This window comes from Battus philenor, unplaced genomic scaffold, assembly GCF_028537555.1.
Source record: "Battus philenor isolate CCGP_79_NKW_IND1 unplaced genomic scaffold, ilBatPhil1.0.hap1 SCAF_7, whole genome shotgun sequence".
Taxonomy (NCBI): domain Eukaryota; kingdom Metazoa; phylum Arthropoda; class Insecta; order Lepidoptera; family Papilionidae; genus Battus; species Battus philenor.
The window spans coordinates 4,201,923-4,219,732 of NW_027181737.1; the positions used below are offsets into that span (position 1 = coordinate 4,201,923).

Consider the following 17,810-nt stretch of genomic DNA (forward strand, 5'->3'; position numbering starts at 1 on the left):
GTGTAAATATCAAGATAAATGGAATATTATTAGTAAGAAAAGTTCCAATATTTAGCCACTTCCGCACATGCAGTGGTAGTGGTTCAACAAAGCGCACTGTCCGCCAGCCCGCTGATAAATGCGTTTGCGGCAAACGATGCGAATTACACAACTGCCACCGTTAAACCACTCAACACGTGTTTCACCCCTCCACGGGGCATCTTCAAGAGTTATGTTACACCGATTAGTACCAAACACAGAGTGACTCTAACTTTTTGACACTAATCGTACTAATTGTTTGCATGTGCGGAAGTGGCTAAATATTGGTCCTTTTTTTACTTAAGATGGACTTCCGCAAGGTAACGCCTGATTCCATTAAATATGGAATATTATTATTTACAGAACTCGATACATAAACAATTTTCACATTTCCTTAGCTGAAAATCATAGTTAATTTGAAGTTACAAATAATTAAAAAATATGTTTTACTTTTAATCTAACATGAATAAATAAAAATTGAAATTGGCTGTAACAATAGAATTAAAAAAAATAGGTAAATATATGATGAAATAACTGATGTTGATTAAAAATTTTATATTTTATTTATCAAAATTGAAAATACACACAGCTAAAGTACTATTACAAAATAAAAAAAAACATAATTACTCAGATATTTACAATTCATATATAACATAAAACATCAACTGTGATTGTATATTTGGAGTATTTCATAAACAGAATACAATGCATTGTACAAAAATTGTTTTCTTGTGATAAATCTAACAAATTTCTACAATTTGATCTTGGTTTGGATAAGAAGGCAGAGTCAAATTATATTTGGAAACTATACCAGGTGGCAGGAAACGACCACCCAGGAAATGTTTAGCTGATCCAATGAACTCTGGTTTTGCACACAGTTTAGGGGCCGATAAAGATATTAGGAGTGCTGGTTTCAGTGCTTTGTTAGAATCAGGCCCCTTTTCAACATCCCAACCACTTGGAATATCAACACTGGAAAAAAATATACAAAAATTGTTTAAATGTATACTTGAAATTACTTTTTTTGTATACCTATAGCACAACTAAGTTTAATGATCTATTGAAAATGATGTTTCCTTTTCATTCATATTTAATTCAATCTGATTAAATTATGTTAAAAATAACTTTTAATTATTTTTATGATGCATAAGGCTGATAGTATACCTGCAAACAGGCAGTCCTCCATCTATTAAAACATCTAATGCAGGTTTTAACTCATCCCGTACTGGTGGTTTAAAACTAAATCCAAACAGTGCATCCACCAGGACCTTATAGTCATTTTGTATTTTATCAGACGGTGGTAACTTATCAAGCACATTTACTCCGAATTGCAGACATTGGTGGAGCAGGTTTTCATATAATGGTTTGGGTGTACGTTTTGGATAATGTACTGTAACCTTATAACCAAACAATGTCATATGACGTGCTGCAACCAACCCATCGCCTCCATTATTTCCAGGGCCACAAATGATTAAAGCTGAATTGTGACTGTAAAATGTCGATTGTAATTATTATGGAGAGTAATAAATATTTATGATATATGAAATATTTGATTATATGAAAGGAATTTACGTAGATGGTGGAAAAGTTTTAGCAATTGCTGCTGCAACACTTAAACCAGCGAGTTCCATCAGTTGATCCACACTGAATTTATAATCATTAAATAAATCTTGATCGAGCGCCGCGGCGTCCTTTTGTGATAAATAATGCATATTGCAATTATTCAATAGTTTATTTGAGGGAACAGAACTGCGGCAAATATTCACTAATGGTAGCTGAAAACCAGCAATTATGTATTAACTGATACAAATAATTTTCACAGAGATTTAAGCTGAAATAGGCATACCAATAGAACACTTCGTATTACTTTGTTGAATAACATTGACACTATCGTAATATTCAACAGAAAATAATATTTCAATTTGATTATTACTTTCTGTTACCTTAAAAATATTGTTTATATGATTTTTATCTGACAGTTAACTTATTCGTACGTGCTTTTAAGAGGCAATATCTTCTACTTAACTTAATAGTAAATTAAATTACATTTCGCTTTGGTGTAGTAAGTACTGTAATTTTTAGCTCTATCTGACAGCAAAGTTAAAGTTAAAAATTAAAGAGCTATGTTATTAATAAAAATAAAATATTTTATGAAACAGCCAATTATTACAGCATACTTTTAAGAGAACAAAACTTAGGGATAACTTAGGTTTAATGTTTTGGCAACCTTTTCTATAATTTATTGTTGTTAATAATGTCACAATATAATTTAAAATTGCTTATAATTTGGAACGTAATATTTAATTAGTATTGACATTGACACTTGACACTATCGTTTATCCGTCACAAAAATGGCTGCGCTCAGGGTGTTTAGCCGTAATATACCGTATTTACGACAACAATTTTCAGCGTTATTAGGGAACACGTCACCGTCAGTTAAATTTATTTGTGTAGTTGTAATTATAGGATACATTTTGTCGTATTCGGAATCGGTTGTGAATGTTCTCAGTGTTACACCAGGGTTTTTATTGCCACCTTCTTTTCAATTGTGGTCTACTTTCACGTTCTGGTTTCTGGAGATACATTTGTGGGAGGTGATAATCGACATTGTGACGGTTGGTTTGTGTGGAAAATTAATAGAGCCACTATGGGGACAAATGGAGATGATGAAGTTCTTTTTTCTGACGAATGTGGGTGTTGCGTTTTTGACGACATTTTATTACTTGGTGATTTATGCGTGGACACAGGATACATCCTTATTGTTCGATATCCACGTACATGGGCTTGCGGGGTATCTCGCGGCTGTAAGTGTGGCAGTGAAGCAGATTATGCCTGATCACTTGTTGATAAAAACACCATTAGGTATGTTGCACTTAGAATATACTTTGCATGTTTGTGGTAAAGTTGTGTATTGGATGTTTTAGTTAAGTTTTAATGACATAAATTACATTACTAACTTTTATGCAAAAAATTTTACTACACAAAACTAATGCTCAAGCCTGTAACATGTAGATAGTACTTTTTTGAGAATGTTTTATGATTTTTCTTCAAATGACTATAATTATGTGCATATGCAAAACTGTATTTAATTATAATTTAATTATAGTTTTGTGATATCAGAGTAGTTAAAATTTTATTTTTAAAAAAGGTATAAGCAGAGTAATATCTTCATAGCATTTGTTACTACCCAAGCATAACAGAAGAATGTATGAAAATGAATTCCCACGTCTCTGCATGTTCTCTTATCACATATTTTCATTAGATGTATGTCTAGCAGCCTCACTAATAAAAAAATCTACTATAATAGCTTGAGCTTTAATAAGGTATAAAGGTATATTATAAATTCTAAATAGAAAAACAGCATTCATGTTGATGTGAAAAGATTATACGTTTCTCTGTTCATTAGCCATGGCACCGCTTACACATACAGTAATCTTTACAAATTAATGAGCATTGATGTGGTACTAACCTACATATAGTACTTAGTAAAAAGAAGACTAAAATAAAAACCATATTCCATATCTGAAGCAGCTCCTGATAGGAAATTTATGGTGGAAGTTTAGAGGAAACAATATAAAATCCTTATGGAAGTCTTCTAGATCCAACTTTTTTGAAAAAATTTAAAACATGTAGTACTAATAGAACTTACTGTTCCTTGGCAAACAGAAGTATTAAAAGAGCACATAACTAGGCTGAACAAGTACTATGACATAGTCAATGAATCTACCAGGAATTAATTTATAGTGAATTAGTAAGTGGTACAGGTAGAAGCTTGCTTCTACCTATACAGTTATACATTGGTAGGATTATTTAAAATTTGGTTAAGTTGAGAGACGAGTCTGGTCGGTGAAGCTAAACACCAATTCACTGCAAGGTGATCTACTTAAACCAACTATGGGACTCCTAGCCATGAGCACCAGACTCAGTACATGGTAAATTTATGAAAATCTGCAAAGCCTCATGCAAATTACATTAATAAAAATCAAATAGTTCACAGGATGCTGAAAATATATTTTAATATAAAATTTGAAGAGTGTTGTTTTAATGTTTAAAATATTATCTCACTTGTAGTGTAATAGTATAGATAAGAATAAATTGCTTTTGCATGTTTGATAGGTATTTTTACTGTCTATATTTTTTGTATACAGATTATTTTTTGCAACAATTGTGGTGTAATAGATAAATAATATACTATCTCTTTCAATAAAAGGAAAATGTCATTAGATAAATAAAACATTTTTTTTAATTGAAAATTTTAATAATGATAATTTTGTACACATGACTTCTTTCTTAGTATTCTCATGGTTAGTGTAGAAGGTATAATAGCAATTATTTTAATAAAGATTACTATAGAACATATGGGCTTGTAACAGTATACCTAGATACTGTTACAAGCCCATATGTTCTGTGTATTAGAATAATTGAATATTTACTTATTCCTGAATTGGAATAATACACACCAGAATATAGTAGGCACTTCGAAAACAAGTAGTTTATTTGGCTATATTCAATTTTTTTAAACATTATTTTGGTCTATTGTCATTACCAATATTCTGGTGCACTGTATGATAAAGACTGTACTTAAAGATCAACCCTAAGAAACCATAGTTATTTGAAGTCTTTTTCTTCTGCCTAATATACCAAATCAATGGCTGCTACTGTAGTTATCTTGGTTTGAAAAATGTAATCTGGTTCCAATTTCTTCTGGTTGAATTCTGGTTGAATCCAGATTTATGTAGCTTTATCTAATGTAAGGCTAGGTTAACCTAGTATTATTACATAATTTTTTTGTTAAATTAAAAGTTAGTGTAACTTCAGAATTGTCTTTGAGAGATTTTATAATACATAATTTTTTTTAATAAAAATCACTAAATAGTTTTGTATTTTTAACATGTTAGGTTTATAAGCAGATATTATGTATTTTCTATTGTAAGTCTTGTGGAAGCAAATTAATACTAAAGGATTGTATGAAACCTACAAATGAATTTGAAATGAATTTGGGTTTATATACATAAAAGAAAATCTAGAAAGAAAAATTTGCCGTAACCAGATCTGAGGAAAGCACAATGAGGCCGAAATAAAAAACACGGGCATTGCTGCCAAGCGCAGTGACTGCAGACTAGCGGAACTTAGCAGCCAATACAACCTTCCGTCAAGCCAATACAACTTTAAGGCGCGGTACAGCCGTTTTGATTCGTTAAAATCTTTTGAATAATATCTTACAAGTTATAAACTTAATGTAAACTAAAATGATGTTGGTTGCTAACATTTTTTTAACTTTCATTTATTTGAAATGATTATTTTCTTTCAGGAAAGTTAACAAATCGCTCCTTACCCCTCTTGATTTTGGTTGCTGCTATAATACTTTGGGCTGTAGGAGCTTTGGAGGGAACATATCCTTGCATGTGGGGTAGTGGCACCATTCTATCTTGGATATATCTGAGATTTTGGCAGAGACATAGTAGCGGTTCAAGGGGAGACATGGCTGATAACTTCAGCTTTGACAAGTATGTACCTATTGTTTTAAGACAAATTTTAAAAATAGCTGTGTGATCACTAAATACTACATATATTAGTAATTCTGTTTAATTTTGAATGTTATGTGAAATTTTTTATAAATTACAAATTTAATGAATGTCTGTTAGTATATATGAATAATTTACAATAACTTGACAAGTTTCATACCAATGTAGTATTTATCTTTCCAATATGTTTTGCTTAAATAGTAATTAAAAAGCATAAAATAAATGAAACTTTGTAATTTTTATATATATAGCGATGATGATATTAAAAAATCATTTATGTAAAATTAAGAAGTTTAGTTGAAAAGTTAAACAGTAAAACATAATTCTCAAAGCTATTACAACTATTAGTATTTATTTGGAGTTTAACTTTTTGAATATCATGACCAGATTACTTAATAAACTTTATTTTAAATGACTGAAATCTGGCTCTAAGCATTATATGGCAAGCTGTAGTTGCCAAGCAATATGTTGTATATACTTTTTTTAAGAATGTGTAATGGCCAAGTGTTATATTCTCCATGAACCATGAATTCACCAGCTATTTAAGCACCTAAGTGTAGTAATGAATGCAGTATAATAAAATTCTACCTTTCTTGGACCTTTTTTTCCTTAAATTTGAATTTTTAGTTTATTATAAAATAAAATCATATTACACCATACAGAAATTTTTAGTTGATAATTTGATTTGTTGACTCTCTTACATGATTGATATTATAAAGTATACATCCAACATCCTTGAACTTCATTTAAGAATAATTAAGTTTTTGTCTGGTTCTTCTGAGATCAGCATTCCAAGTTGGTTATAGCGTGTTACTTATAATGTTAAAATAATTGTTGGTTTAAAATATGATGTGAATTTTTGACCAAAATATATTTTTTATGTTCAGTTTCTTTCCGACGGTGCTGCAGCCCCTAGTGCGCGGTATACTGGGTCCTCCAGCGCGATGCCTCGCGCGTCTTGGTGTGTGTACGCCCGCGCCCCGTCGTGTCACCCTAGCTCTGAGCCCGCGCGGCGTTACCATCTCCCTTCCAGGAGTTGAGCCACATGATATGGAGAGAAGGAGGTACATGACTGCTCTATTAATAATTCCACTGCACTAATTTATATGCAAAATAGTTAAATTTAGTGTACATAAGAATAAAACAACAATAAATAATGTTATATTTCAATATTGCAAGGTAGCCTCAGACCTAAGTATACAAACAAACATTGCCTTTGAAGTTGACAACACTGTGAACTTAGTATTATTGTAAGCAAGTTAGTTTATTTGTCAGGTGATACTGTGTCATATGATTTCTATAGTTAAGTAAAGCTATTGTTTTGACCAAATTGGTTGCCTAACTGGCAGTGCCATTTTTTGCATGCACTACACCTATACTTTTTATTTATTTTCTTATCCCACTATATTTTTGTATTTACCTTCTCAATTCTAGTATATAACTAATACATTTTAAAAACTTTGATACTTAAGCAATCTTATACTTAAATGTTCCTCTCACAGACTTTACTTTTATCTTCTTATGCATTACAAACCATTTTTCTCTGGATTGCTCTCCCCTATTATATTAGAAGACCAAGTGTCATTAGTTTACTTCTACTTGACAGGTTGAGAAATCATCACAATAATTGGAAATAATGTAAATGTACTTTTTAATAAACTTTTATCATACAATTTACATTTATGTATTATCTTTTTTTAACATAAGCCCTTTTTTTCAATCATATGATTTTTCGTTATTTATTTTACCTACTTGCGTTAATTTATCTCTGTCCCATATACAATTTATTTTTTTTGCCCATTAGGCAGAAAATTTTGAAAATAAATTTGTCTTTATGCTTATGGATGGTACATATCTTTAAGCACGCAAAATATAAAAATATAACATATCACTTGTTTAATCACATGGTGATCAAAATAGGAGCCTAAAGTAGTATCAAAAAGCCCATACGATTTTTAAAAAAGTTGAAAAAAGATGCTTTTTGAACTGCTTAACATCCATGTCATAGTGTACTACATGTGGTAGTAGGGGTAGTGATATCCAATCAGATTTCAGGCAAGGCGAGGAAAAGCTGGCATTTGACTAATGATTTGTAAAATAACTACTTATGTGTTACAGACAAATCGCTTTGAAAGCATTGAGCGAAAGATTATCAAAGACTTCTGAACAAACGCGGCAGAAAAATCTTTCAACAAAAGTGAATATGGATGCAGTGAGGAAAATACAAGCCTCTCAAGTGATTCCGCAGTTCGCAGCAACTGAGGCGCCAGAGTCGAAGCCTCCGTCAGTGCCAGAGACCACTTTGGTGGACATCAGCACAGAACCCTCGCCTCCAACAACGAAGACTTCATGATCGTCAAGCCAAATTTTATATTGAGTTTCTTCACAGAACCAATGTGGAAATGTTCTTCAGGGAAAGCTCGAGAATTTTAAGCAACTGTGTAAGGTGACAACAAATATTTGCAGGGATATTTTTTATATATCTCTATTTAAATTAATTTTAAATTAAAATGCTGTAATATGAGGTGTCAGGGCCTGGATTTGGCAAAAGTTACATTTAATATGGACAAGAAAACATGAACAAGAAAATAAAACAATTTGACTTTGTCTTAAAAATATTGCAATTTATTAATATGTTAAATATTGTATGAAGCAAGTATTTACTGATGTTAATATCTAGCGCAATTATTGTTCATGTTAATAATTATTACATATAATTATTCAATGATACTATTTAATGTTTTTATTGTTTAATTTCAATAATATACAATAGTTTTTGTTAATTGGTAAGGTATGCGGATAGGTGGAATTAAGATTGTTTTAATTAAACTGTTTTGTTTTTCCGCAAAGGGGAATTTTTTTATTTTTGAATTACATGTGTATCGCCAGCGCTATAAAAATATTTAGATAAATTTTTTAATTACATGTATGTAGTTTCATCCAAACATATTATTTCTTAAACCTTTTATGTCATTGACACTAAACAATATTATTTAGATCCTTATTTTTTCTATTCTACACATTGATTATAAAGTATTTTGATGTCTACAAACAATTTTAATTTTTTAAAAGGAACAAGTCATAATTTTTCAGTTATTATATTAACTGTACATTTATAATGAATAACCATGTAGTTATGTTAAGGTTCAAATGGACATCACAATAATGTCCTAATTGAAAATGTTGTCAAAGCTGATATTAATGTGTAAATATATTCAACAATTAAACAACAAAATGTGACAGTCAAATATTCGAATTTAAAATAATTGCATTTATGAAGTTATATGTAGAAGTTTCCTCAATGGCACTGTGAATAGTATTTGTTTTTCATTTTAAAAAAAAGTCCGTTAGATTATATCCAAGGTAATTGGAATTTAGGTGAAGAAGCATGTGTGACGCTGGGCGCATTAATATTGTCCGGATATGGCGTGCGTGTTGTGATGTTGTAAATATAAATATATTGTTTAGTGTTTAAATATATAATTCCCAATAATTTATTCGAGACTTTTATTTCTTATAATTTGACCAGGTACTCGGTATTGAAATATGCAATACAAGTGTGATGAAAAGATGATGTCATTGTTTCATTTGATGAAAAAGGATGTCATTTTCTTTATAATTAATACTTTTAAGAAAATAACTCTTTTTCGTATGTCTTTGTCGTAACTGCATATTTATTTAACAATATAAACAAATAAATGGTGATACTTAAAAAGGTGATGTTAAATCATAAATAAAATTTACAACAATTGCATTAGAAAGTAAAACCTGAAATATTATATTTTTACAATGTTTATTTTTATATTATTTATCATAATGGACTCTACTGTTAATTATGTTATCCATTAATAGGTTCCCGACATTTTGTAGTCTATTGCCTTTATAAGAAAAAAAAATCACAATTTTTATTATTAAAAATATATTACAAATGTAATTATTAACAAAATTAAACAACGACCCTACTACTTATGATAAATGTTTTACACGGATGAATAGAAGTTCATAAAAAAGAGTTATTTCGTAATGCTCCCCCCCTCCCCCAATTGACTTAAGATCTGGTACCTACTAGGGGGCGATGCTGCCCAATTAGGAACCTATGCCATAAATAATTAATAGTAATTCTATATAACTAATTTGAGCATATTAAAATAATGTTGAATAATAAGAAGAGATTGGATAAAACATTGCATATATCATCATTGAGACAGAACGTCCACTTCTGCACATAGTCCTCATCGTATGTTTCTAAAACAATCTCTGGGGAGTGACCAGCATGCAGCGTCTTAACAATTTTCTCGTCAATATTATCAAGGTTGTCTGTCTACTGTGTCTGTAGTCTGCACTCAAGCGGCCATCACTTTTGTGAGCTGTCTTTCCACTGTTACCTCAACTAAGCAATCAACTGAGTTATGGCTTACTTTTGTTTGTCAATGGTTCTTCTCTTTCGTGATTCAATAACATACCAAAACTTTGTGTTGATTTATACAAATAGTACTTTCATTCCAGTATTTCGAATCTGTAGTTAATAAAGTTAAGATTTTGTCTATAATGGTATTTTGTTATAGAAAAAATTCTATTAAAGATGAGAGTCCGACTAATAAACACCTGTTTAGGCATAGATTGTGAATTATTTCTCATATTAACACAGCTGTCTACAAAAGTTCTTATTTCTTGCTAAATATGCATTTAATTTAATAATGTCTAATATTAAGTTAAATGAAAACCAAAATAAATGTCCTCTCATCGGAATTTTATATTTATATGATAAGTAACAATTTAATATTTTGTCATTTCATTTAATATTAATTTCATATTTAGACATTCTGAATTTGATTGTGCTATTTTTTAAGAATTCCATCAGTCAAGTAGAGTCCATTTTCAAATAATTTAATGTAAATTAGTAGTATTCTTTTTTAATTTACTTGAAACAAAAAGTTCAAATTAAACTTGGCAGATAAGAAAATTTATGCTCCCTGTATCAGTTTTCAAGAAGTTTTCAGTAATTTATGTTAATATATTTGTTGAATTATTTTGGTACTGGAGCCAGGTGTTTCAAATTCAACATTAACCACTCATAGATCTTTTATGCATATTTTCTATCGATTCATATTAATGTATGTCATAGTTAATCATTGTAATATGGACATTTGCTTGACTCTCCACATATAATTGATTACACTTTTTAATAGGGATTATTTTAATAATTTCATAACTTTTTGCAGTACTCATTTGTGATTTGAAACATACATGTTGCAATTATTTCACAATAATATTTTTACTTTCAATATTACGAATAAAATTATAGTAACATTTTAAACAATTAGAGCCGAGAATTAAACAAGATGTCACAAATAATTGTTGTTTGTACTTAATAAGTTATAGTGTTATAACAGGTTTGTGACATATACACACAAAAATTAATATTATCGTGAGAGATCTGATATTTGAATGTATATATAAGTAAAGTTTATGTTGGGCTATTATGCAGAGCACTATGGTGTCGAAAAATCTAATTTTGAGAGATAACCACACCTGATTATGCACAAGTAGACTTTAAAAGTAGTTAAAAATAGATCCATTAATTTATCTTGTAGTACAATTAAAGCAGGTTCTATAACTTCCCAGCATAAATAAATATAATCAGATTGCTGATCAATGTACTTTCATCATGATGTTATGAAAATAAAAAAAATCGTAATTTCACAATGGCAATTATGAATGATGTAATAATTTTGCGTTTTTCGCTACAAGGGTGTAATAAATATTAAGAAGTTTACTACTGAATATATTCATTTGTTAGAAGGATGTAAATATTCCGGAATCAACTGGATATAAGAAATTGTAATTGGAAGAAGGTAAGTTCAGTAAAATTATATTATGATCACATTTGTTCCCACTCAGAATTTAATTTTATGCTTCTTATTTAATCATGCAACTATTGTTCTTTGTGGTGTATATGAAATGGTTTTTCTTATTTCTAGATGACTTATTAACTCTATTAAATTATCGCGTCAACAAACTACATAGATGAATAAGATGATTGTAAGACAAATATATAATTTATAATCAATAACATTCTATTTAATACAGTTCATTTGAAAACATCAGTTCATAAAGCTGACCTAATAGTCAGTCCAATAGGATGTTTGTTACCGGTAATAGTGGTGCTGGGGTTGAGGCCATGGTTGTACAGAAACAGTGGGCGGTTGGTAGCCGTCTGGCCAACGAGCTTCTGCACCGACTGGCCCCACGCTGGGCACGCTGCCGATGCCTACGCTTGGCGCCATGGGTGACACTCCCGCTACGTTAGGGGTTAAATTTCCACCTGTTCGTAAATTTTATTCTATTATTTAATTGATAGTAAATAATCCATAAAAAACACTTCCAAGTGGTTACCTAGCTTTCTATTTACTTATGCCATGATGTAGTATGTACATATTATGTAATGCCGTCTTAAGGAGTGTAGAATCAAGTCTCTTAGAAGTTCTTACAACTCACAGCATAAACAATGTTGTGCCTTTAAAGCCTAGGCAGCACTCCTATCAAGAGTTTTACATTGTATTTCTATTTTATTTACTATCACCAGATGAATACTTTTTCGATTCCTCCGGCACACAATCCATTAGGGATGCTAAAGTTTCAGATTTCGTAAGAGAAGATAATGAACTAACTCTATCTAGTATTAACAGGCGTTGTGATAGTCACGTTTCTAAGAACCTATTTAAATATTTAATTCAAAATTATCGTTGTGGGGTATGAAAATAATCAACAACCATAAGTTAAGTTAAGCTAAGTACTAAGACCTGCAAGCTGTTTTAATATTTATTAAGTGAGTGAATTTATATAATTACTATATTTAATGTAAATCTCACAGAGTTTCTTTTCCTTGTTATCATCAGTTCTGAGGCGTTTATCACCCAATCAACTGTTAGCCTTAGCTTGAACTATGTTGAATAAAGAATGCCAAAGTGGTCTGCACAGTGCATGAATTTATTTGTAATTTTTATTTTATGGATATATATGGATATATATATATATATACATATTTATATAAAAAATTAATTTCTTACCGGGCGGTACGTAGGCAGTGGGCGGCGCGGAGTATGGAGGTACGTAGTAGGGCGGTGGTACGCTCATGTTGTGCGGCAATACTTGAACCGACGTGGCAGCCGGCACTCCGCCACCCACGCTCTGTGGCGGTTGCTGCAATAAAACATTCTGTTAAAATTTTCATATTATATACATTGTGCTAGACAGTATATTCTTCTTACTGGCTTGGAGGAAGAGCAGAACGAAGGGTCCCGATTTTTGGATCAGAGTACTACGGTCACTGGTAGTCAGCCTACCGTGTCTCATACAGGCTAATTAAAATTGACGACTTCAGACTTCGGATATGCTCGTTTGCCTGGTATGGTGTGTGATAGACTGTTCAACGACCTACGGAGTGAGTGGTCGTTTTCGTCAGTCTTGCGAATTTTCCACGTAGATGTTAGCGTGACCGTTAGCGGTATCTTGCTGATTGGTTTGGTGACAGTTTACTGCTCTTCAGGTACTTGCATGCTCGGCAAGAGGTATATGCCAGATAATACCAACTGCAGCAGGTTGTAGATTACACTAGATCCTGTGATGTGAATAAAGAAGTGTCTTACAACAAATCCAGCACCATATCCGGACAAAATGGAAACCAGTTTATATGATGTTCCAGGTGAGGGCTGCATCGTTAGTGCATTATATAGTTATATTTTAGTGAAGTAAAGAATTTACAAGTGTCCTGGATTCAATTCTATATAATAGCTACCAGCACATTTTATTGGTAATATATGTGCAATATATTACCGAACACTGTAAACTCGTAAAGCCTACATTTTGTCTTGAAAATATTAACAAATCCTTTATGGGCCTAAGAGTATGCATATGTCATAAAGTTTCAAACACATTCTACATCTTACTTTTAAATGTAAAATTAAAAGTATATTATTAATTTATTATAACATTCTGGAGTTTTCGGTTAATCTTTGGAAATGTGTGGAACATGGTTTGTTGACATATTTATATGGTTGATATTATAATGTACAAATCAAAAATTGTTAAATATTACTAAAAAGGAGCAATTGTAGTGTTTGTGGCTGGCTCTTCTTAACAAATAAGCATTCTATGCCAGTGATAGCCTATTATGTATGATGTTAAAATAATTGATTTAAAGTGTGTGTAAATTTGCCATTTGAGTACAGATATTATGAATTTGAAATTCAAAAACAGACCAGCCTTGTATAGATCAAGCTACACAAAGTTGGTCTAGTTAAACAGGTTCCCAAAGGAGATCTGTCTCTAAAATGAATGTTAAAATGTTTATATCTCACTGGATAATAGTTGTAGTAGTTGTGGGATTCGGTCTGGTCCTGTATGGGCACAGTGATAAGGTTTGTCCTGGCAGGGCGGCGCTCGCCGGCGACGTGGGGCGCGTGTGCAGCGTGCGTGCCGTGTGTTCCGTGCGCGGCGTGCCCCAGCTGGTGGGAGCGGGGATCGCCCGCTGTCGGCGGCATCTACACGTACCAAACATGTTTTAATGTATTCACAAAATATTATTAGTTACAGTTGAAATATAAATAAATAAGTAAAGTCCTAATCCAATACAATGCAGACACTTAATACAGCGTAATGTTGTAACTTAAGTGCAAACTACAGTGCAACACTGATTTTCTGTGATCTCTTCAAGGTGACAGTAAAAAATTGTTAGCATTGTTGTACCATTGCCAAAGATTTATAGTGATCAGCTGTCTATAACTTAACAAGAATGCCAGAAATACCCTTCACCACACCACATCATCAATAAGTGAGGTTATAACTAAATGTGAATCATTCCTATTATTTTATATGCCTCCAGTTTCATAAACTAAGTCAGTAATGCTTAATATGCTAGGCGTAAACTCTGCAATTAAAATATTTATTATTCTTACTGTCATAGGTTTGACAATAGCCACCGCAGTTGTAGCTGGTTCGGGTTCTGGTTTACTCTCCCCTGCACCAGCAGACACATGCCTGTGATTTATATGAGCCTGGAGGTCTCTCTGAAATAAGAAAATTTTCTTATTATTAATTCTACATGAATAATAAAAGTAAATTAAATATAATCAATAAACTACCAACATTATTACATAAAACATTTGCATAGCAGAAAAGAGTTAGAAGGATTTGTGTATAATTTTTAATCTATGGTGTGTATTATGATATATGTACAGATTTATTGTAGCTTTTTTCTTAAACTGGGAAAGGCATGCATTTTGTTAGCCAAAATTAAACATATTTTACATAATTATTATTACAGAATATTAGGCTCCATATTTAAAAAAGTAATACATAATTAATTTGATTATAATTTGTCATAGAATATGCACTTGTATTTACTTTTGTCTATTTTGAATGTTAACATAGAATGAAATCTAACAATATATGTATATACTTAATTCTGGTATTGCTTCTACAATGGACAATCCAAATATCAAACCAAACTATTGCTTTAACAATGTTTACCTGTGATAGGTAGGTCCTTCTGCAACCAGTATTTCCATATCTAGTCCCAGAATGTGTACACATGAAAACAGTTCCTAGGCCCGTCTGTTCTACACGTAACACCTGTGTAACATGCATTTTATTATTGTCAAAATAATAAATAAAATAAAAAAATACAAATAAATATAGTTTGTGAAATTATTATCATAATCAAATTTAATTATAACAATTTTAGCAACATTCAAATCAAGTTTTTAAACTTATATATAAATATTATTCTACATTTATGTACTGTTACCTTAAAGAAATTAGGGTTTAAGTTCACCCCTGTATTTGATATGAGTGTATAAATAAATAAATGAAATATATCTATTCTGATTTTTACTTAATCATTGTAAATGATGCATACATTTAATAGTAATTCCAATAAAAAAAAACTGGTATGTAGGAAGATGTAACCTAAACAATATATGCTTCCAAAAATAACATTTATATTATATAACGTAGATAAATCCCAATATGTTAAAAATATATTAATGTTGATTATATTGCTAAATAAATAATTGTCATTTCTTTTCTTCCAAATTGCTGACATTAGTTGAATTAAGGATAAATGTGGGCATAGGCTAGTTTAAATACTTCCATATAATATTATTTTTAGTTACCTTCTCTCTGCACCGAGGACAGTGAGTATGCTCTGATCTAGCACAGGACAAGCAAAATACATGTTTGCATGGAATCTGAAAATTAAATTAATGTATGGTGTTATAAAATTAGTAACAGTTGTGTTTACAAATACTATGTAATATTAATAATACTATGTAGATTTGTATGAAAAAAGATTTAGATTAACTTACAATAACCTGAAAATTTTTAAACTATGTAATGAGTATTGAAACTGCACCTCTAATAGGTGACTAAAGACATCAAGCATTTGAAGTTTTGCTAAGTTTTCAAGTTCAAATCTTCACTTATATAAAGGTTCATATGCTACAAATTTAGATTGACATTTAACCGCTACATTGTTTCAAAATTTATATATTACTAAATTAATTTAGTTATTTATAATTCAATCAATAAATAAATAGATCATTGATAAAGTGATCACAATAAAAACTGATAGTGATCACAGAAAACAGTGACACAATATTAATTGTAAGTTTTTTGCTCAATTTGCTCTTTGGTTATACTTTGTCAGCTAGACTGGTAGTATCTGTGTGTATTTCTATATATTTCTGACTGGAAGAAGATATATATAAGCATTATTGTTTTGACATTTCAAGTTGACTGTAGCAAAATAGTATGTGTTAAATAATGTGCTGTAAAGCATGTTTTTGGTGTTGAATATCACTTAGAGGGCATAGGTCAATGCATGCTATGATTTTGTGATTCAAATTTATACATACCATTCTTCCATAAATGAGAATTGGTTTTGAGCAAATATCACAGCAGTAAATCATGGGGTTGAGTACTTTTTCGCCAATAAGGGTGGCTCTGTGGCTCCAGTCCAAACGAAGCATAGGTTCAGGTGGCCCACGCTGTATTGTTGTGAAAACTGGTGCTTCAAGTTGAGAAATGTCTGACGGCACTTCCACTGTAATATTTATTATGCATATTTAAAAGTTCAGATTTTTATTTACATGTTGAGGGCGGAGTGTGACAGCCAGTAATTTAAATATTTATCAACTATCACTGCTATGTGTCATTTCATACTTTTCTTATACTATCATAGAAAGTTCTTGTAACTTAGTACAAGCAGTACAAAAATAAACTATGTCTTAATCAATTTTAAAGCTATTTTTACAGATTGTATGCCATTATCAAACTTAAGCCATTTAATTGTTTTTAAGTGACATAAAAAAAACAAATTTTGATCCAAAAAACAGTGTTAAGTATTTCATATTAAATATTTTTTTATTTCTTTGGTAATAGTAGACGATTAAATAAAATGGGCAGTTTACACAGTATTCAAAAGAAATTGTAACCAATGATGATATTTAAGTAATAATTATATCTATGTTTTTTACAATTAAGCAGTTAAAATTTACACACATTTCGGAGGTTCAGAAGGTTCAGTTTCTGTTTCTTTTGGCTCCTCCGGTGTTGCTTCTTCTTGATCTTGAGTGGTTTCTTCTACAGAACATTCCTCTTCATCAGATGACATAACTTTGGGTACTTTCTTGCCACGGCCACGACCTCTGCCGCGACCTCTTCCTCGACCTCGTCCCCGGCCTCTTCCCCGTGAATTTCTCTTTTCATTATTCATTAAAACGTTTGTGAGTGTACTAAGATGTTACTTTTCACAGCTGTACTTGATATAACCTCAATAACAGTTTGATTTTTAATAACTTAAACTAAAATAATTAGATTTAGATTAAACTAATTTATTATAAATTGATGAAATATCGATAATATTGTCAGTTTTTGTAAATTAGTAAATAATACAGAACACGACAGAATCATAAATAGTGTTGTTTTTATAATGAGAAAGGTAAAACTCAAATGTCTATACAGCCAACAGGTTAAAAGCCAGCTATGTTATTTAATTAATAATAAATAATATTAAACTATTGAGATAATATTAAATAAGTGATAACTATGGACTGTATAATTATAATCAGATGTAATTATTTTTTTTTCATTTTAAACAAAACCTGATAGATTTTCTTAGTGAGTTTTGTATAATACCAATAGATGGCATTTAACGTAAAAACACGTATGGTATTATTAAATTTTGATTAACAAAATGGATCCCTT

General features: G+C 30.9%; 3 protein-coding genes across 3 annotated transcripts; 1 reads left to right on the forward strand and 2 right to left on the reverse strand.

Moving 5' to 3' along the window:
- Positions 1-591: 591 nt before the first annotated feature.
- On the reverse strand, positions 592-2,055 carry Naxe (NAD(P)HX epimerase). Its single transcript, XM_068774383.1, has 4 exons — positions 1,865-2,055; positions 1,591-1,793; positions 1,183-1,506; positions 592-990 (listed from the first exon to the last, which is right to left on the reverse strand). Exons 1-4 carry the CDS (start codon positions 1,898-1,900, stop codon positions 759-761), a joined length of 795 nt encoding a protein of 264 aa, XP_068630484.1. The 5' UTR covers positions 1,901-2,055; the 3' UTR covers positions 592-758.
- Positions 2,056-2,364: 309 nt separating this feature from the next.
- On the forward strand, positions 2,365-9,040 carry LOC137931051 (transmembrane protein 115). The gene is made up of 4 exons (XM_068774452.1): positions 2,365-2,880; positions 5,330-5,525; positions 6,431-6,607; positions 7,662-9,040. The coding sequence occupies exons 1-4, from the start codon at positions 2,370-2,372 to the stop codon at positions 7,894-7,896; spliced, it is 1,119 nt and encodes a 372-aa protein (XP_068630553.1). The 5' UTR covers positions 2,365-2,369; the 3' UTR covers positions 7,897-9,040.
- A 2,562-nt stretch (positions 9,041-11,602) lies between these two features.
- On the reverse strand, positions 11,603-17,497 carry Hakai (E3 ubiquitin-protein ligase Hakai). The gene is made up of 8 exons (XM_068774373.1): positions 17,106-17,497; positions 16,460-16,647; positions 15,719-15,793; positions 15,075-15,176; positions 14,501-14,611; positions 13,904-14,086; positions 12,614-12,746; positions 11,603-11,868 (listed from the first exon to the last, which is right to left on the reverse strand). Exons 1-8 carry the CDS (start codon positions 17,317-17,319, stop codon positions 11,693-11,695), a joined length of 1,182 nt encoding a protein of 393 aa, XP_068630474.1. The 5' UTR covers positions 17,320-17,497; the 3' UTR covers positions 11,603-11,692.
- Positions 17,498-17,810: the final 313 nt, after the last annotated feature.